At 30.5% G+C, this 20,826-nt stretch overlaps 3 protein-coding genes across 6 annotated transcripts; all 3 read right to left on the bottom strand.

Annotated features, from left to right (window-relative positions):
* Positions 1 to 66: 66 nt before the first annotated feature.
* Positions 67 to 5,234, bottom strand: LOC145063478 (tobamovirus multiplication protein 1-like). Of its 2 annotated transcripts, none has more exons than XM_079011073.1 (13): positions 4,880 to 5,234; positions 4,189 to 4,239; positions 3,512 to 3,545; positions 3,248 to 3,334; positions 3,103 to 3,154; positions 2,435 to 2,624; positions 2,218 to 2,313; positions 1,959 to 2,019; positions 1,441 to 1,505; positions 1,010 to 1,084; positions 858 to 933; positions 501 to 667; positions 67 to 365 (listed from the first exon to the last, which is right to left on the bottom strand). In XM_079011073.1, the coding sequence occupies exons 1-13, from the start codon at positions 5,042 to 5,044 to the stop codon at positions 333 to 335; spliced, it is 1,152 nt and encodes a 383-aa protein (XP_078867199.1). In that variant the 5' UTR covers positions 5,045 to 5,234; the 3' UTR covers positions 67 to 332. The 2 variants fall into 2 exon arrangements, with proteins under 2 accessions (XP_078867199.1, XP_078867200.1); XM_079011074.1 differs by having other exon boundaries at positions 67 to 360; positions 4,880 to 5,232.
* A 4,256-nt stretch (positions 5,235 to 9,490) lies between these two features.
* On the bottom strand, positions 9,491 to 10,050 carry LOC145063122 (uncharacterized). The gene has a single exon (XM_079010715.1). It carries the CDS (start codon positions 10,025 to 10,027, stop codon positions 9,791 to 9,793), a length of 237 nt encoding a protein of 78 aa, XP_078866841.1. The 5' UTR covers positions 10,028 to 10,050; the 3' UTR covers positions 9,491 to 9,790.
* Positions 10,051 to 12,492: 2,442 nt separating this feature from the next.
* Positions 12,493 to 20,455, bottom strand: LOC145061349 (vacuolar protein sorting-associated protein 53 A-like). 3 transcript variants are annotated; one of them, XM_079008792.1, is made up of 25 exons: positions 20,257 to 20,455; positions 20,034 to 20,152; positions 19,372 to 19,466; positions 19,199 to 19,255; positions 18,934 to 19,084; positions 18,772 to 18,842; positions 18,489 to 18,613; positions 18,242 to 18,402; positions 18,020 to 18,161; positions 17,740 to 17,803; positions 17,448 to 17,648; positions 17,301 to 17,330; positions 16,466 to 16,570; positions 16,320 to 16,379; positions 16,099 to 16,176; positions 15,619 to 15,726; positions 15,464 to 15,529; positions 15,226 to 15,303; positions 15,004 to 15,140; positions 14,822 to 14,915; positions 14,652 to 14,729; positions 14,477 to 14,539; positions 13,501 to 13,578; positions 13,325 to 13,420; positions 12,493 to 12,958 (listed from the first exon to the last, which is right to left on the bottom strand). In XM_079008792.1, exons 2-25 carry the CDS (start codon positions 20,080 to 20,082, stop codon positions 12,623 to 12,625), a joined length of 2,523 nt encoding a protein of 840 aa, XP_078864918.1. In that variant the 5' UTR covers positions 20,083 to 20,152; positions 20,257 to 20,455; the 3' UTR covers positions 12,493 to 12,622. The 3 variants fall into 3 exon arrangements, with proteins under 3 accessions (XP_078864918.1, XP_078864917.1, XP_078864919.1); XM_079008791.1 differs by having other exon boundaries at positions 20,034 to 20,134; positions 20,257 to 20,454; XM_079008793.1 differs by having other exon boundaries at positions 13,501 to 13,572; positions 20,034 to 20,134; positions 20,257 to 20,454.
* Positions 20,456 to 20,826: the final 371 nt, after the last annotated feature.

The raw sequence follows: 20,826 nt of genomic DNA, 5'->3' as shown, positions 1-20,826 counted from the left end.
ATGTAATCCAAATAAGCAACTTTCACATAGACTTCTCAAAATATAATACTCCAATAAGAAAAGAAATTAAAGTATAATGTTATAAAATATAACAATTTAATAAAAACATTAAAAGTACAATGTTGTAATAGAAAAACATATCAAAGGAAAAAAAAAAAAAAAAAAGAGAGAGAGAGAGAGAGATTGCTGATATATAATTTATAATTTTATATATACAAAAGAACCTAATAAACTATCAAAATCCCTCCGCCCTTTTCATCCACTTTCATTTTCACGGTTGTTGACTTGTTGACTCTCGAGCAAGTAGGTTGTTAAATATGGTTTGGTCAACTTCAGTCATATTGGACTTGCCCTTGATCCCTGCACTTAAAAGTCAAAGTCAACATTCTCATTTTTTTTCTTTTACACAAATCAAGATGTTTTGTACCAGGTAAATAAAAAGCTAAGTGTTGTAGATTCTTCCAGAACATTAATGATTAATATATAGAAAGCATTTGAACCTGATTTTGTGCAGTTGTAATAGTAGTCCAATGTTGTGGTTGTGTTGTAGTAGTTGAATAGTCACTTACAAAAGCAAGTGTTCTAGATTCTTCCGGAACGTTAACCGCAACCGAAGGTGGCAATTCTCTCATTACCCATAGCACAAAACCTGAAGGTACGGATGAACCTGGACAAACATGGCATGATGAAACTATGGATTAGGGTCAAATATCCAAAAAAAATAGCAATGTACTTTCATTCATTTGTTTATTATTACAAAATTCCACCCAATTTAGCAATGTCATCCAAATACAAAGCGATTAATTTCAGAAAAAAAAAAGTAGAAGAAAAAATGGCGATTGATTTATTTAATTTACCTATGAAGTAGTAGACAATGAGTAAAAGAGAGGCATAGAGTCCTCCAATTCCCCGCCACTCACAATGATACAGAACCTGTGAAAATGAATGAATGCATTAAATTAAGAGGTTGAGGAAAATGACTGAATGAATTAAGCACAAAAATACATACGGGTATATTTGTAAATATAGCAACGACTGAACTTGAGGTGAAACAAACAACAGAAACTATAGCAAGTCCAGCAACCTGAAAAACAGAAACAAAATTGTTTGGTAGTATAGTAAGGAAAGACCTATTTACACTTTTGGTCCCTCTGTGTAATTTTTATTTTATTTTTTTGCATTTTTATTCCCTATATACGTTTTAGATCCGTGATTTGCACAATGTTTAGAAATGGGTGTAAAGCCCATGTAAGATTACCTATTTGCCCTCCAAATTTATATTTTATTATTTTGGTGGAGCAAAGGACTTTTTGAGGTTCTGGTTTAGGGATTTGGAGAGGGAGATGAAAAATATGAGGGGCAAAATGGTCATCTTCATAAAACTAATGAACCCATGGATGAAAAATGTAACAAAAAATAAAATAATAATAATTGGGATACCTTCCACATTTCGCAAGAAGTCCTCTCAGATCGAACTTTACTCATTTTTGATACCAGCACATATCCTGTACAATGAATCAAGGGTTAAATGCAAAAAAAGAAAAATGGCAAACTACTTGTATTGATTAGAGTTTATAATATTAGCAGCATCCTACTTTCATTTTTCCTATTACAACATTGTAGTTTCAGATATCAACCCAATTATGACAATCTCATCAAAATACAATGCAATTTTCACCGCTATACCTAGACAACCTTTTCAAAGGAGAATGTCCTCAAAAATACAATGCTATAATTGGCTAGATTTTCAAAGTACAATGTTATAATAAGAAAAAATAAAAATGAAAGTATAATGTTGTGTTGTAATAGAAATTAGAAAGAAATGAAAAGATAATACACAAATAAGTGAGAAAAAAACGTAGCTATTTCTTGCATAAACAGAAGAAATTTGTAGCATTAATATTTAAAAAATTAAAATAATAATAATAATAATAGTAGCAGATACCGAAGATGCTGACCGTAGCATGCTAATGCGCCTCCTAGGAAAAACATTGCAACAGCAAAAGTATCTACATACACCTGCATCATATCATATTCATATTCATATCATATGTAACCTTATTACTTTCATTTCTTCCTGTTACAGCATTGTACTTTGATAAATTATCTACCTGATAAATAGATTTTTCAAAGTACAATGTGTTGATAAGAAAAAGATTGAAAGTAGAATGATGTGGTAGAAAGAAATGAAAGTAGGATGCTATTTGTTGCATTTACCCGTGCCACAACGGAGGAATCAATAGGGTTTTTTCCAAGGCCAATCCATATAAGCACAGCAGATGCCAGCATTAACACAAGTATTAACAATGTCACCTGTTAAATCAATTATATATCAGTCAACATTTCATACATATCATTAAAACATGAGTAAAAAAATCAAATAGTCAATAGGGGCAAAATTGAGAATTTATAAAATTATGCATAGCATACATACCAATATGACAACTTGTTGGCGGCTGCCACCAGGGAAGATTCGAATATTGCAACATCTTCTGCGGGTATAATTAATAACCTTCAAATTTGGATTTGGATTTGGCTTATTTACTTTCTCTACCAAAGCTTCATAAGGACTACCTTCTGATTCATCCTCATCTTCATCATTTGCCTGATGGCAAAGGTCAACCCTATGATTGTTGAATGTTGACCATCAATTTATATACAGATAAATTTATAAAAGAAAAAGTACACTGATAGACTTGGGAGTTTAAAAGTAAGGGTTATATGCAAGAAATAGCAATTTCTTTTCATTGATTTGGGTATTACAGCATCCTAAGTCCTAACCTTGTTTTTGTTTTTTTATAAACTATATGCATACCATGTTTCATACAATTATATTGCTTCCCTCAAACACATCTAAGTTATAGGCTACCTCATCCAAAACTATGCTTCAATTTTGAGTTTTAAATATCTAATTTAAGAACTATGTAAATAAGCTATTTCTTTTATATTTGGACTAATTTATCAAATAGATAAATATGAATCCTAATAACCTCATTTTTCAAACTAGAAGAACATGTAATTCAAATTACAGTTGCATTACTTTAACAGGCTCATAAATCTATCAAGATCTTTTTAAAATTCCAGACACCAAATGAAACGTACCAGAAAGATAGAAGAAGAAGAAAAGCTGCAAGAAATAGAATCTTGGGCAATGCTGCAAAACAAAATATTTTTTACTTTTTATAATTATCCAAAAGAGTGTAATTGTAATACTATAAGAATTTCCTGTATATAATTAACAACATACCCATAACAACAAAACCACAAGAACTTGACCAGCATATCCACTTCTTACAAGCAGCAACAAGAGTCAATACAAAATAAAGACCATAACCTGACACCAAAAAAAAAAAGCAAAGCCATTTAAAAAGTGAAGATAAAAACCATGTGTTGGAAATAGATGGTCTTTTTAACTTGAAAACCATGTTAACAAAATGTATTATAATAGCATAAGGAAATTTAATGTCTCAAAATTAATACAAAGAAAAAGTCTAAAATATAAATATCCTACCCGTGTTGGCAAAACCAATCATTAGATGAAACACCTGCAATTAGATTTTTAAATGAGTTACTATAAGTTACATTTGATGACAACTAAAGATGATTATAAAGTAGAAATCATAATATGTAACCATAATATGATAATAACAATGTACTTACATTTGTATACACAAAATAGGAAATACTTAAATTCCTTACCCATAAAAGCAAATTATTTACATTGCTCTACCTAGAACAATAATATGGAACAAAATTTAATATATTGCCCATATTGGTAGCAAAATGTAAATATGTTGCTATTATGGGTACAAATTTAAAAGTGTGTTGCAATTATAGGTAAAATTCAAAGTACATTGCTATTATCAGTAAAAAATGTAAGTATGTTGCTATTATGGGTAATAATATAAGTATGTGAAGAAAGTGATGCTTACATACTAGTATAAAGATAAAAAGGATATTGACAAATAATGTATGAGGAAATTTTGTCAAAAAGTTAGGACTTAATGGGGAAAGCCTCATTTTCCTAACTTTTTTAGTTAAATCATTCTTTCGGCATTAAGTCAAAAGGAACACTCATTTATAGTTTAGTGGATTAAGTCACCCATTAAGCCAAAAAAAAAAAGGTAACAGTATTTCTTCATGCAAGTTATGAAAATAAAAGATATTTAAGGGGTATTAGTTACTTACTTTCTGTCGAGTCCAACCCCTCTGTGGATTCCTAGAATGAATTCTCAACAACTGACATAAGAAAGTGCAAAATATCAGTTGTCGGTATTAAACAAAAAATCTTACTTAGAATTGAAGTATTGAAATTTAACATCAATCAGAAACTTTGTGATTTAGTACTATGCAGCATGATAAAGTTATGATCTTTGAATTAGAAAAAGCTATAAAAAAGCATATTCCGTTTCTGATTTTGATTCTACAGAAATGCATATTCTCATTTCTGATTCTCAAATTTTTCTGCATTAAGCATCGTATCAAAAAGAAACACTCCCATTAACTGCTGAAGAATCAGCACCATAATGTACTAAATAGTTATAGAAGAATGCTTTCAGTCTTCAACAACAAGGATATTTAGGAACTAAATCCTACAGCATTATGAAGAGAAACTAATTCTTCATTTAGGGTCAGCAAACAAATCCCATTGTCAACCAAATCACTACATGAACTCACGAGAAAATAACTCGTTAACTCAGAGACAACTAAAAGCAATTTACCCTATGCTAAAATCGGCATTAAGTTTGACAAATTCGAAGTGAATTTTCGATTTCTTCAATCCAAACAACAAACCTTTTGAGAAATGGAGTGTTATAGCAAACCTAATAACCCAATTTGAAAAGTCAAAATGTGGAGATTGACTTAAAATAGAAGAGACCTGATAAAATGCAAGGACGGCAATAGCGATATCGACAAAAGCAAGAGCAAGATTGACAGCCACTAAGGCCTTTGAATAACAACCAGGCTCTGTGAACTCCCCAACCATCATCTCGCTCCTCAAGCACGCGGGCCCCATTTGTGTGTCTTTTCTGTATTCATACATGAAGAATTGGAGTCTGAGGGCTTGGGTCGATAGCTAGAGAGTGTAGGGTTGGAATTTGGAAAACAAAACCTTGGTGTTGCTGTTGAGGTATCTATCAATGGCGGATCTGCTAATTGATAATTGGCTTTATATACCACTACTTACTATAAAATGAAATGTCTTTGGACTTGGTAGTGCATCTTCCGTTCTTCCTTATATTTGCACACGTATGTAATGATGTGGCGTTGTCCCTCGTCACTTTTTGAACCGTTTGGTTTTTTTACCAAAACCCTTTGACTTTTGGTCCCCGGTTTTCGGCCCAACCCGGTTATCTTGTTTAAATAATGATTATATTATAGTTCTATACTTCTATTACTATGAAAACATTGAGGGATCAGAATGATATATGTTATTGTTAAATATCTCTGTTAATTGGTCTCGCAACCAATATAAAAAGGTAAATCATAACTTCCGGTGAATAAAATAAGTAATATTTACACTTAAATCGAATTTTCACTTGCTTAGGCCCAGAGGAAGCATGCTTCTCATGCTCAAGGTCATTTGGTTTGAGCTCAAACACAAAATAATGTTCGTTTAGTTATACATATTATGTTTTGTAAAGTAAATACTGTTGAATCGTATAATCACTCATTTTCTTTTTCAAACTTTATGATTATATACGCTTGCATACTTGGTAATACTGTTAATAATTGAAATGTTGATTGTAAACAATGAAGGATTCCGAAATGTTGATTGTTTCAATATCGCCCATGCTTGATTCGAGATCGTTGTTGCTGCAATACATGGAAAAACTCATCAATCATTGATGATTCGATGAAAAATAGAGCATTCACATCCTTTCGGATATAGATCTACATAACCACTCTCCACCAAATCTCATAGCTCTTGGGACTCCAACATTGTCTTCCCCCTTTCCTTTAAAAAAAAACAAGAATTAAAGGTTGTAGTGTAGAACCTATACCATTGCTAGTTGTCATGGTTCTTGCTTTAGTACCAAACTAGATTATAGCCCGCGTTAAACGCGGGAAACGCATAAAAAAACATATAATCGTTTATAGATATTTTATAATGATTATAAAAAAATATATGGTTATTGGTATTATTGAAATGTGTAGAAAATACATTGAACACGATAAATATATATATATATATATATATATATATATATATAATCATTGAAAGATCTCTTTGTAGACATCATTTTTTGTTTTATTAGTTAAACGACTTTCCTCGTCTCATATAGTTATGATATTTATATATTTATAAGCATTTTAATTAGACGTTCATTGCATAATAATGTTACCTAATTTAAACATATATTGACAACCAATATACTGTTTTTTCTATTGCATTAAATATTGACATGTATTTCATTTATTCAAATAAAGTTATGCAATATAATTTATAAAATGTTAAATGTTATATAGATTTAATTTTAGTATATCATCAATGAAGATTCTTTTCTAAATCATGATTGGTTTATTTTAAATTGATTATAAATATAAATGTTAGCTTTTATGTTTGTTCTTATTTATTTGGTGTTCGCAAAAATTTTGCATTAGTTTTTGCGCAACTTTGAATAATTTTAGTATATCATCAATGTAATTTGATATATCTTTCAATTATATGAAATATCAAATAATGACATTTCATTACTATTGTGATAACTTAGTTTATATATTGTATTTTCAATAATCTTAACGGTCTTATTTTTTCTAATAACCGTAACGCTTTTAGTAAATGTACTTTTTACAAATCTCCTAATATCTTATAATTTTTATCTTACTTTATAATTTTTCATAACTATGTTATTTTCAAGATTGACTGCTTTAATAGTGTTTTTTTTTTCAGTCTATTCAATTTTATATTTCATTGTACAACATCATCGTTTGTATTTATTCTGAAATTTCACTTTAAAAATGTGTAATGTTTACACCTTGATATTAATTTTTTTAATAAACCCATGTAATAATTATGAAATATATATCTCATTTTAATTAACATTCACTTTCTTTATTATATCAAATTCCTCATTAAACGGATATACTTTTGGAAAAAAATAATTATAACAGGGAAGCATTATTTAAGTCGTAAATGTTTGATATACTTTTGGAGAAAAAAAAATCAGGATCATTAAAAAAAATTTATATAAAGAAAATACAAATTTAAATTTGTTGAAATTATGGATGAAATTACTGACGGAAATTTATTTTGGAGGGAGTTGTATTTTGTAAGGTATAATAATATTACAAAATTTGAAATATCTATATTTGTTGTGTAAATTAATAAATTTCATTGTTACTATACAAAGATAAAAAAAGTAGGTTGATATGATATATACAAAAACATAATAATTTCAATGATATTTTAAAATCATGCCAAAATTAACCGGATTCTTATGACATAAAAATTAAAAAAAAAATCATAATCATCTGTAATATATAAAAGTAATATTTTCGTAATTAATGTCAGTTCCCAAGATAGTTAATTTTTGTTTTGTTAAAGGTACATAATATCTTTTCATGTTTATTTGAAAAGTTTCAGAAAAGTAGTTAACTGATTTCATGTAATTTGTGACAAAGAAAATCGAAATATATGAATACATACATTTGATATAGGAACAAAAAATAATCGAAAAAAATATAAAAAACGAAAGAATGTACCGACCTTCTAGCGCACAAGAGCGAATGTTTATAGCAGAGAATGATGATGGAAGTTATAAGCAATATTAACGATGTTGTAAGAGAAGGTTTGAAGAAAAGAAACGATTGAAAATAAATGTGAGTCGCGGATTCAATGATGAATCGTATATGTATGTAATAATTTGAATATGAATTTTCGGTATTAATGATTTCCTAATAAAAAAAGATTTTATATTAATGGTTTACTAATATAAACGGATTTATATTAATGGTTGATATTAAGGCTTTGATTGAAATGATTTGTTAGTAATATATTTTTAAAATTGACCATGTTAAAATCTTCATAACTGAAAATTCAAGATGTAAAATATGGAAAACTTTTATTGGAATTAAATACATTCCATTTCAACGAATGTAAGTTATTGATTCATGATTGGAAAACATTTATTGGAATTAAATACATTCCATATGGGGAAGATGATGTCAGCAATTTGATCTAATGGTGAAAAAATAAGATTAAAATACAATCAATGATCCAGATTATTTAAGATGATGTCATAAGGTTTTTCTTTTAGTAATATTTAAGATTTATTGGAAGAAATAAGGGAAAAGCAAAAAAAGAATTGGTACAAAACCTAGGAAAAATTTGCTTAAGAGCAACTCTAATGGACTTGCAAACTTGTGTTTTGCAGGCCCAATTTCCTCCAATGGACCTATATAATGGCCGACAATGTGGTGTAATGCTACGGTAAGACAGCAAAATGGTGTGAAACTATTCATCAACGCTAAACAATCTATACATATTATAATATTACGTATATTCACTTTTATCCTTTTTGTAATAATAAGAAATCATTAATTTTATTATTCATTTGTTTTGGAACTAACCGAGATACTATATTAAATACTCGTTCGTTATATATTTATAATTTTAATAATTTAGCAAAATCAAATAATTAATACATTATGATTTCATTATATTACAAACTTAAATATATATATATATATATATATATATATATATATATATATATATATATATATATATTTAAAATTTAAGCTTTAACAAGCATAACATGATATATGAGAATCCCCATCAATTAATACTATTATAATTAGTAATTTACATATTATAATAATTAAGTTAAATGAAATCATATAATATTAAAGAAAATATTATTTTATAATTATAATATTAAAATATGTTTTTAGTATTATTTTTCGGTGTGTGATTGGAATTAAAAATCCTTTTTGTGAGATTTTTACACAAAAATTGTGTAATTTATAGTGGTAGCCTTGGAGATGATCTAAAGAAACAGCCAAAAATAAGAAAATTATAATCCCTACTTGTTTATATGCAATCATTGACCAATTAAACTTAATTGAAATAAAGTAACAGCCACTAAAAAAATTGATTACTTAAATGCCAAGTAGTGGGACAAAAGCTACTAGAAGTTTTGAGCACCGTTAATTCGAATGTATTGCCATTCACAATCGATTGGAAGATATCTATTTTGTTAAACGAAATATCTTAATTTCATAACCTAAGAAAATCATAAATTCAATCATAAAGGCCATTTAAACTTTAAACTTTCCTATTGACTTTCTTCTCTTTGGATTCCTTTGGGCTCTTGAAGTCGTATTCTCACATCTTAAACTTATTGAAAGACTCAAACGTAAATATTACAAGAATACTTGGTTGACTGTGCAAAATGCTGAAAAATGTGAGAATAAACATAACCATTGGACCATTAGTAAAACAAAACTATAAACGTAAGTTTTACTTGATAAAGATAATGGTATCGTTTAGCCACTAAACTGAGAAAATAATCAAATATCTTTACTATATTCAACATTGTAACATCAAAGAAGGCGCAAGAAAAAAAAAAAAAAAACAAATTGAATCTTTTTCCGATCTATACATGTATATTTCCAAATAGAATAAATAAATAAGAAGGTAATACTTCTGGTTCCTCAAAAACCATAATCATTTAGTCTTGTGCATCGTGAAACCTGTCATGGATACAGTTCATCCTTTCCTCAATCAATATTAGTATATCAGTATCGAATCAATTAAGTCGATCACATGTGCTTGCTTAACAATTCAGATATGGCAACCACAACAAAGGTAGAAGAAACAAAGTGTGGATACCAAAACAACTGCTTCTACACCCGAAAGAATCTTGAAGAGAAACCGATCAACAAACCATCGATGCACATTGAACTTGGTCTTCCATCGAAGCCCATGGTTCCCCAATCCCAATCTCTTCCATATTCCCTTTCGGTTCTTCCCTTGTAACCTCTTGAAACCAAACATAAATAAAGGCTTTTTTTCTTCCATTTTTTTAGCCTTTATATTGGTATATAATATAATGTTTGGAAGGTGTATGCACTCTAGACTTTAGAGGTATTTATATTGGTTTGTGAGGGTATCATAACTCGAAGAAACAGCCGTTGAAGGTTACAAAAACGAATGAATTGATGATTATGCCCCTTGGGTTTTGGTTATGTTATGGTTATGGTCCTTGAGCATACGTTTGTGAGATGTCATGGCATGTTTTGTAGATCTAGTCCTAAATGTTAGGTTGCTAAAGTTGACCATCATTGTTGCTAAGTGAAAAATATATTTCTTCTTGAATTAGTTACTGAAAAACCATGACAATTTCTTATTAATTACTTATGCTTATCACTAACGTGCCTTATTTATTTATGAATCATGATATATTCAAAATTTATTTATAAGAAATATCAATCATCCTAAAATCATGGAAAATTACTTGCAACAACAAGATTTTTGCCTCAAATATCGCCATTCACCGTATCTTTTAAAAATATATATTTGTAAGTTTTTATGTAAATTTAATTTTGCACTCTTTTTGTTGTTTGTAAATTTGAATTTTGTTCGCAATTGTGTTTTTCTTTACTTTGTGTTAGGAGACATTTTACCAATGGTTAAGTTTATTTTGTGTTAGATTAGAAGACATTAATCTAAATGTCTATTTGTACAAATAATTCTTTTTTGTTAGCAAGTGCCTTTTTCCTTTATTTTGTGTTAGGACTAGGAAACATTGTATGTTTTATAATTTATTTATCTCATGTAGACATCTGTGAATGTCTTTGATTACCCTATATATCTATTTAACATTGTATTTTTCTGAAGTAAAGAAGTTAAATGGAAATGGAAAATTTAACAAAGAAAATATATACATGATAAAAAAAACAAAAGAATTACCTAGTTAACCTAAAAAAATATTATTGTGCCATTTCTTTATTAAAAAGATACAAAATGTGAATTTACAAAAATAAAAAGTAGGAGGGCATTAGTGAATATTTGAAAAAAGTTATATTGAGGGCAATTACGATATCACGTTTTCTTGGGTCAATGATCGCATAAATGGGCCAACTTGAAGTTGGTTCATTTCAAGGAAGACTTCCCTTTTAATGATTTACAAGACCATTTGTTGTTTGTTTTTTTATACAAAATATCAGCAGTCTCTTGATCATATTTACAGACGTATATAGTAGAAGAGGTAGACCAAACGTTGTAACTTGAAAGAAGAAGATTGTTTTTTAACATCTGCAGACTGTTAGAACAAACTAAAATCTAATTAAACCGATTTTTTTAAACTTAAAAGAGTTTTTCAATAACTTTATTATAGATAAAATTAATAAATATAGTTTTTTTTGTCCCACCCAAAAAGGTGGAACAGGTAGGTCATGGACTCACTCTCTATCTCTTGTCTATATAAAAGACGAAAATGCCCTCGTCAATCATTATCGAAAATAGCCTATAGAAAGCTCACCCAGTCCCATACAGCCTTGGCCGCATTTGTTACACGTGGCATGACGGGACTGGACAAGCTTTTTAGAGCTATTTTTAATGATGAGGATGAGGAGGACATTAATATCTTTTACACATACAAGAGATCGAAAAAGAGTCCCTATCCATTAACATTGGTTCCTGTCTTAGTCCAATTCATGTCGAGCGGAGTATAAGATCGATTTGTGTAGTGTAGTTCAACATATATTTAAAAAAAAAATAAAAATTAATTATAAAACATTCTGACTTTTGATGTCAAATTTCCAAAGTTGATATTGGATTTATTAGATGTTTAATACCAGTGAGTATTTTCACGTTTCGAAAGTTTTTTGTTTCATTTTCTAGTTATACATATGTCAACACTTTGAGGAAGATCAACAATGGTCATGTTATATAGTGTGCTTCAAAAGTAACATGCATTTTTATTTTAGGAAATTAGAAAAATTCCCCCTAGGTTCATTCTCATTCGATTTGTCCAAAGTATTTATGTAAACATGATAGGATATAATCTTCACATGTAATATGATCATTTTACTTCAGTTTTAGCATTTATTTTTTTTAATCATTGCATCCATGGATCATGCTTTGTTTATTTTATTGAGACGTTTTTTTAACAAGTGTACAAATACAGTGTGCGTGTGTGTATTATATATATATATATATATATATATATATATATATATATATATATATATTAGTTTTACGTGGAGACGAATAGACCAGTGAAACATATAGAGGTTATATTGACAATAGACATAGAAACAGGCATAGGTTCCAAAAAAGAAAGGGTTATTTTGGGATGATTGTTGTAATAACTGTAAAGATCTTCATTCAATTTTAATTAAATTGTAAGTGAAAAAAAAGTTAATCTAACAAAAATAATCATAAAACGTTGTTTAAGCAAAGTATATCTCATATCTTGTATGAAAACATATACCCAAATGTAGTAAATTTTATATAACCTAACAAAAAGTCCAGTCCACACATAAAAAATAAAAGTAAGTTTTGATTATCATGTTAAAAATAGTAATTTAGAAAAAATACAGGTCATTTGATTGTTATGATATGGTAGAAAATACAAGCATGGAGTCGAAAGGTTTATGATATGGTGAGTGGTCATGCATTGAAGAGTTTTCTGAAAGGACCATCGGTTCGGTCTTTTGCGGCTTCAGTGAGAGCAAGGAAGCGTTTAAAACCAGTAGTGGCAGCACCTCTACCCAGTGCTGCTGCTCTTGTCAGCACATCTTCTCTTGATATCATTGCTGCACCATAAGAAGAACCACCACCTTGCTGACCCACCACCGCCACTGCCACTGGAGGAGGAGGAGGAGGACCTGCTGCACCTGCACCTGTGGCGGGGACCACCTGGACTGCTGACGTGGCGATTGGGATCCCGGACCCACGTTTGCTGAAATCTTCTAATATTGTTTGTTGGTCTGCTTTTTTCAGCCCCTGTAAGATTAAATTAAATGTCTCAAATACAGTTTCTTTTTTACTACATGACATGGACTTCATGAAATTCATGACTTAATCTGGTAAAGCTATATTATATATATTAATATGTGCGTTGTTTTTTCTTTAACTTACTGAAGAAAGAACCACTTAGCTGAAGGCTTTCCTCGTTAAGTCCTAATTTAATTACTTTTACAAATTTTCTTTGGTTTATATTTTCTTTTTATTTTTCCAAGAAATATTTTTTAAACATCATGTAATTGTAATGTCTACAGACATCATGAGTTAATAGGAAAAGAAAAAGAAACACATGATGTGATGTGACACATATAATTTGATTACGAAGTAGTAGAAGTAGAAGGTAACCTTGAGGTCTAGGATTCGCTGAAACTCAGAGTGGGTTCCCTCGGGTAGTAGTGCGCTGTATGTATCTGCCACCGAGTCAACCGGGGACAGAATAACCTACAATACAAAATAACTCATAACTCAACATATTCTCATTAAAAAAATGGTTGGTTCTGCATTATTTAAATTCAATTCACCTTTAAAAGTGCTTCGGCTTTGCTCATCTCACGACTCACAAATTTGGAGTAACCAGCAGCAGCTCCTGATGCCTGTTGCTTCAGATTAAGTTTTTAATCAAATTCAAACCAATCAATTTTTAATAAAATAAAAGTTTGACTGACATGATTAATGTATGTATGTTGTTGCAAATATATACAATTTGACAAAGCAAAAACTCAATAACTGAAATGTGAAATTACAGTTTCAGTCCAAAGGTAAATTGTGTTTTTCTCATCTGTATTAATGATCAGAGAGAGTAAATTACAGTTTCAGCCCCTCTTAATAGAGCTGATTTTTTTTGTCCAAAAAAAATCTCTTTCAATTTTGGTTCTTATTTCAGGTTTTTGTGACGTTTTGGTCCCTGTTCCAAGTACAATGACAATATTTTTGGGACCAAAATTGCAATAATCAGCTAGTATACTCAGGAAGCAAGAATAGTAGTTTCACTTGAACGAAACAGGGCCAAAAACATTACAAGAACCTCAAGTAAGGACCAAAATTGCAAATAATAGCTATACTTAGGAACCAAAAATAATAGTTTTACTTGGAACCAAAATTGCAAAAAATAGCTGTACTTAGGGACCAAAAATGTAATTTACTTTTACTCTAATAATAATAATAATAGATTAATAGTAATAGTAATATCAAAATCATAAGTGGCCTAATTGATAAAATTGCGAAAGTAGGTTGTGTTTTTCTGTACTTTAAACTGATATCAAAATATCAAACCATGTAACCAGGAAAAACGGGTTTTTTAAAAATATAAACCAGTTTAATCATTAGTCAGGTCGATATGGCTTAATTGATACAGTGGTGAAGGCCAAAACCAGGTTGAGGTAACTGGGAAAGTGTTTTTCCTACCTAATCAGTAATCACTAGAGCAGACAAAATGAATGGTTAAAAAAAATGATGAAAGTAGAGTAGGTTGTTATGAAGAAAAGAAACGATTATTACCTGTTTTCCAAGGGATGGAATATCTAAAAGTATCGTCTTTACAGCCTGAGTATCTAACAACATCTGCAAAAAAAAAAAAAAAAAGTAAAAACATGTCAAATTGTAAGCTGCTAGCTATTGTACATTTCTTTTTTTTTTTTTTAAAAATACATAAAAGGAAGAAAGAACAATGTACTTGTTGAGCTCCAGTCTCTGAGATCTGCTTGCATTTGAAGATGTTGAGATAGAAGCGTGGGCCCAGGGACGAAGCAAGCTGCACAATGAAGCACAAAAACAATAATATGAATACACCTAAATTATAAATTATAAATTATAAACAGTAGGTAGGAAGGAAGGAAGACTGACCTTGTCTAAAAAGAACTGAAAGTAAACTGGAGAAAGAAGGGTTCCAAGTACAGGGATGCTACCATTAAGGATCATTTTTATGTTATTCACATACCTGTATTGTATGTTTGTATGTAGTAAAGTAAGTAAGTATGTAAGTAATCATAGTTTCAATTGATATGTATATAATCATCTAATCTTACTCTGATTGGTCACCCACACTTTCGAGTGTAGCCCATGGGACACGTGTGGTCATTGCAACCATTTCAATGTCAAATTTGGTTTCCAACCCATTCACCAATGTTACTAATGCTTTTGTTATAACTGCTGAGTATTCATCCTGTACGTACGTACATATAAAATTATAAGACAAATAATAGGATATATATATATATATATATATATATATTTATTTATTTATTTACCTCCACTTCTGACATGTCTACACCATCAGCCAATTGGGGATCTATGATTTTGGAGACATTCTCAGCCAACTCACCAGCCTGTAAAACCAATCAACTTAAAAAATAAACCAACTCTTTTTAACACAGGAAAGGTTTTCTAATAAACCTAAAAACCAAATGTATCTTTATTATTTTTAAACTGTCACATAACAAATACATAAACACAACATGATACTGATAGGTGAAGGCCAAGGCTAACCGTTTTATGGCAATATTCTGCTGTATTCACAATATAACATATCATCCTCTCGTCTTTATCAGATGTCTGCATTAATAAGATTCACACTACATTAGGATTAATAAAATAAAAACAAAAATAGTAAAAATAAGGTGAGAAAGTAAAGTGGAAGATACCTTAATATGTCCATCCATCCCAGTGGCAGCTGCAACAATCCCTGTGCCACCTTTAGGCAACTTCATGAATAGCTTTGTAGCATAAGCTTTTAGAACCCTTTGAAACACCTATCACCCAAATCAACCAATCAATCATAAATAATACCATCCTACTTTCACTTTTTTCTATTACACCATTCTACTTTCAGCAACTTTTCTTATCAAGCTACTGCGCTTTGAAAAATCTGTTTATATATTATAGTTATCAGGGCATTATACTTTGAAAAGTCTACCCCATTATAGTAGTGAAAATTGCTTTCTATATGGGGGTAGGTTTTTCAAAGTACAATGCTGTTGTAACTTGTAGTTGAAAAAAAAAGAGTAGGATGATATAATAAACAAATCAATGGGAGTACTCACCTTATTAAAAGTCTACTCAATTGTAGTAGTAGACAATGTATTAAGAACGAGAACATACAAATAATTTATTCCAAAACTAACCTTGAACAAGTTTAGCAGAGTTTGGTTCTTAGTCAAGGCTGAGCACCTTTTCAAGCTCCTTCTGATAATCAAAAATACCTTTTATAGAAAGAAAGAACAAAAAAAAAAAATGTATTAAGTTAAGTAATAGAAGACATTCTTTATTGTGGGAAATGTCACAAAGTATGATTTTATTTTTGTTTTGGTAAATATTTTCCAGCTGTTTGGCTAGAAAAAGTTACCTGCATGCTACTGGATAAAATATTGGTCTGACCTCCATCATCCATATCCCATGTTTCTTCCTGTAATATCAAAGATATATGCATATAATATATGGAAATAAGAGTCAAGGACAAAAAAGTCATTTGACATAAAGGCTGATGAAAACCTGAACAAGCTTCTCCAAATTGTCCATAAGAGTCTTCTCTTCAAAATCCACATATACCATCAGGTGTGGTTCAAAGCAAGATGATATGATTCCACGAAAATTAAACTGCCATAACATAACAATGGAAACAAAATCATACTTGCCATCAAATTCTAATTAGAACAATATATATTGCATAAAATACAGTTTAAACCCTAGTGCTTAGCCTACATATTTAGAGGGAGATTATAATCATGGGTTATATAATTCGCACTAGAATAAGGATAGATGTCTTATGTGCTGTTTGTTTTTCAGTTAATGGGAACAAAACTTAATCTGGACATATATATACTGTTATTTCTTTTTGACTTAATATAAACAGATAGGCTTAATGGGTTAAGTGAGAATAGGGTGTCTTTATCCATTAAGACCTCCTTTTGTCTATACTCTCTTTTTTTTTTCTTTTACAAATATCATCTATCTTGTTATTAAAGATAATAAATAGAAACAAGTTATTAGGATCTAAAATTATTGTTGAGGACATTCACGTAGTCACGTGGTATGAAATAAAGACAAAAATGAAAAACAAGTCATTTACAGTTCAATCTATAATGGTTGTTAATTAAACAATCACTTCTAGACAGAAGGGTAAAATGGTCTTTTTATATATTTAGACTGCATTCAGTCCAAAAAAAAAAAAGCAGTCTTTTCTTATACAACACTTTACCCTAGGGCAATTGATGAGGAAACAAAACTGCCACTTAAACAAATCTAGAAAAGAGTTTCTTTTTTCTGTAATCAAACATATAAATGTAAGCCATATAAAGAAATTGCAACTGGAAAGATCAAAACATACCCCTGCTCCAGGCACAGCTAAATCTTTATCCTGACAACAGAAGGTTCATATGTTATGAATTACCCCAACCAGAAGCAGAAGATTTCAGGAATTTTAAAATAAATATAAAATATAAATAAACTTAAATAAGCAATCAGCATCACTTACATCATCCTGATGTGCAGCAAGCTTTTTCTCATACTTCTTACGAATGTCTTGTACAATCTGATTATTATTATTATTATTATTATTACTTTCTGCTTTATCTTTATCTGTTTCCTCAAAATCATTTGTTACATTTCTGGTACTACCACTACCACCAAATTTCTCTGCCAACTCTTCCTCAAATTCTATTGTCCGTTGCAATGCCTACACACATGAATAAGTCCCCAAAAATTTTAAAAAAAAATTAAAAAAGGATATAAATATAAGTGTCGAATAATACTACTTCAGAAATTACCATCAGTAGTGTTCCCACATCTGGCTTCTCTTTCAGGTTTTCAAGTATGTCCTCAAGTTGTGACCTAAGATTACCAATTTAGCCCCATGAGTAGGGTAGAGAATTTAATCCAGAAAAGTAATAGTATTTACCAGGATTTGTGTCATTTCAAACTCAAACATGAAAGGTGGTTTTTCAATCTCATATCAGGTATAAAATAAGGTAGTAAGGGTGCGTTTGGTTTGTAGAATGTTTTTAAAAAAGGAATGGAATCAATCAAAGGAACTGGAATATAACGAACCTGGTCAATTTACAGAACTGGATACAGAGCAGATAATCAACATGCCATGAAGTTGGAAAGATTTTCCATATCTCCTCATTTGTTCTTAAACGGCGTTTCACCCAAGCATATCTCCTCTCTGTTTTATCCAACTTTGCTAGCTCTGAGAGGAAGCAACAACTTTTTAGAAATGAAATAAATAAGTTTTTTTTAATATCTGGAAAGTAGTTATAAGAAACAAACCAGCTCCTTCAAATATCTGCTGATAAGAAATAAGTTCCCTATCACAAAAGTTCTTCACTAACTCTTCCCTAACTGATGGCTCAAGTGCATCAACAACTAAACAAGCATCTGTTAAATGCTGCAACAAACTGCTTTCCTCTGTCTCTTTCCCCGTACCTAAGCTGGGATAAAAGAAAGAAGGGTAAAAATGGAAATTAGACTTGCCAAGATAAAAATAAGTTGTAAACAAAACATCAAATTTACACACCTGGAGAAATCAGAATACACATGAGACTTGAGAATTTGTTTGATGTTCTTGAACTTATCTCTTAGCTCAGTGATCTTTGGGTTATCTCTGTAGCCATCAAAATGACTACATAACTGGCTGACAGCCTAAAACACGAAAAATCATGTATATTAAACGCCACTTCATTGAAAACAATTTAACTTAGCTGTATAATTTAAATGTGTTTGATATTATAACTTTCATTGAATACATGTTTTTGTTATTAACTTGTTAACAACTACCAATATACAAACATCTTACACACCTCTAACTGTGCAGAAGCCTCTTTATATTGTCGTTTTGAAGCCATTACTTGAAGTTGTTCGATGGCAGACACTGTCATAGTTAAAATAGGGATAATATTTTAATGCAATATTTAAAACATGACATATTTTTTGAACAAAAAAAAAAGAAAAAGAAGACTGACCAAGCATATTAAGACGATGGAGGGCGGTGATTGTAGTTGTTATGTGTTTTTTTGCAAAATCCAGCTTTTTGATGTCACGACATATTTCTTGAACCATTGTTTCACTTTGTTCAGCTTTGGTTTTAATTTCTCTGACTTTATACATGAGTTCCTGCAATTAATGATAGCAATAGAGGCAACATAATGAGTTTGATTCATGGAAAAAAGAAAGTCTATTGATTTTAGTATAAAAGAGACATAATTGACAACAAGATTCAACACAGACCTGAACAGCACGTGTAGCTGCAGCCAAATCCTCCTTTGCCTTTGTACCTGAATTACTCTGGATATAACAATATTCATCAATAAAGTGCTGAGTTACCCTCAAATCAATGAATGAATGACTACATTACCAAATCACACAATCATTTGAAGGGGGGATATTATAAAGATAATCACCTGTTGACGGACAGCAGCAAGAATTTCTGTATCCACAACGCGTATCTCATTGTGTACTTTTTGCATCAGTGGCTCCACACCCGCTAAAGATGCTTCTGCATAGTGAATATTCCATAATGTGAAACTAAGAGAAAAGCTTACTAAAAGAAGATTCATCATAAAGATCAACATATATATGTGACTTAGGGTTATTGTACAATTGGACATCAAGTAATTTTATATGATAGACATTGCTTTCTAGGTGTAGGTGTGCCTACAAAATGATGAAGCATTCAACTTTTATAATTTCTAAACTCCTAAAGGAGTCTTAACTATTTTTAAGTACATTACTGATTACTCTTTCCTAGACATATGCAGGACAAGCACTCAAGGTCTAAATTGACATTTTCCATTGCTTGAATGTGGACACATAAACAGCTTTACTCTTCAACTGTGCAATTCATGCCACCGAGTAGGCAAGTATCTAGTTCATCCATCATTATCATCAATTTTTCTGTCTACTTGCTAAAATGAAAGGGGCGCTAATAAGAAAGTATAATCCAATCAAAATTCAAAATTGTTAGGTGTGCAATAAGCAATAGTTCTCTGCTGTCGGAACTTTTAAGAAGACAGTATCTCACTATGATCTGATCTTGAATCCAGAGAAAGTGAGATAAACTGACCTGTAGGGAACATCTGGTTGATGTAGTCCAAAGTACTCGACTTCTCCATTCTCTCTCTACTGAAAGCTCACCACTCCTCGAAATCTTCTTATAGCCAATACCTAATCAAACCAAAAATACTCCATAATGAAGAAATAGCTAAATTAATCATCATATCAGGTGTTAATCACTGTGAGCAACATCAAGCACAATCAGACATTACAAACATAGAGATCCGGATCACCTAATTCGCCTGGGGTGCCCGTAGATCATCGAATTCTATGGAAATATGTATAGCTAATCCCTCGAAATATTCTGAATCTCCGATGAATGAGAAGGATAACGGTAGAATAACGGCGGAATACGGTGACGTCCGGTGGCCAGTAACGGTGATAGTTAACTTGGGGTTTTTTTAGAGGATTTTGACTATTTCTTGCATTCATTCACTTCAGTCAAGAATCCTATAATGACGGTGCTCGGCTAAGTTTCAAAAAGAACCCTAAACTGTTAAATTATGCGAATTTAACACTTGTACTTGTGTTTTATGCAACTTCTTCATGACCATTGAAAACGCAAATTAACGACTTCCGTTTGTTTTTACTAAGGTATGCCGAAAATTTATAAGTATGTTATTAGTATATAATTTTCTCTTTAATATGTTAAAACTAATATAATTGGGTATCATATATGTTTTTGGTTCAAAAGAAGGGACTAAAGAGTAAATTTGACATTTAAAGATATTAATTAGGAGGTGGTATTAAAAAAAAACATCATCTTTTTCTTATGATTTTTGAAAATCTAAAGGACATAGGAA

Source organism: Lactuca serriola, chromosome 7 (genome assembly GCF_051521515.1).
Source record: "Lactuca serriola cultivar US96UC23 chromosome 7, Lser_US96UC23_V15, whole genome shotgun sequence".
NCBI lineage: Eukaryota > Viridiplantae > Streptophyta > Magnoliopsida > Asterales > Asteraceae > Lactuca > Lactuca serriola.
Note: the sequence above shows the minus strand (reverse complement) of the source record. Positions and strands in the feature narration are given on the sequence as shown.

Coding starts and splice junctions, on each gene's coding strand:
- LOC145063122 (XM_079010715.1), bottom strand. CDS start 10,027: ATGGAAGAAAAAAAGCCTTTATTTATGTTTGGTTTCAAGAGGTTACAA.
- LOC145063478 (XM_079011073.1), bottom strand. CDS start 5,044: ATGTATGAATACAGAAAAGACACACAAATGGGGCCCGCGTGCTTGAGG. Junction 3,335..3,511: donor GATTGGTTTTGCCAACACGG/GTAGGATATTTA, acceptor TTTTGGTGTCAG/GTTATGGTCTTTATTTTGTA. Junction 934..1,009: donor CTATATTTACAAATATACCC/GTATGTATTTTT, acceptor TCATTTTCACAG/GTTCTGTATCATTGTGAGTG.
- LOC145061349 (XM_079008792.1), bottom strand. CDS start 20,082: ATGGAGAAGTCGAGTACTTTGGACTACATCAACCAGATGTTCCCTACA. Junction 16,380..16,465: donor ATTTGGAGAAGCTTGTTCAG/GTTTTCATCAGC, acceptor TTGATATTACAG/GAAGAAACATGGGATATGGA. Junction 15,530..15,618: donor GGATGGATGGACATATTAAG/GTATCTTCCACT, acceptor TTATTAATGCAG/ACATCTGATAAAGACGAGAG.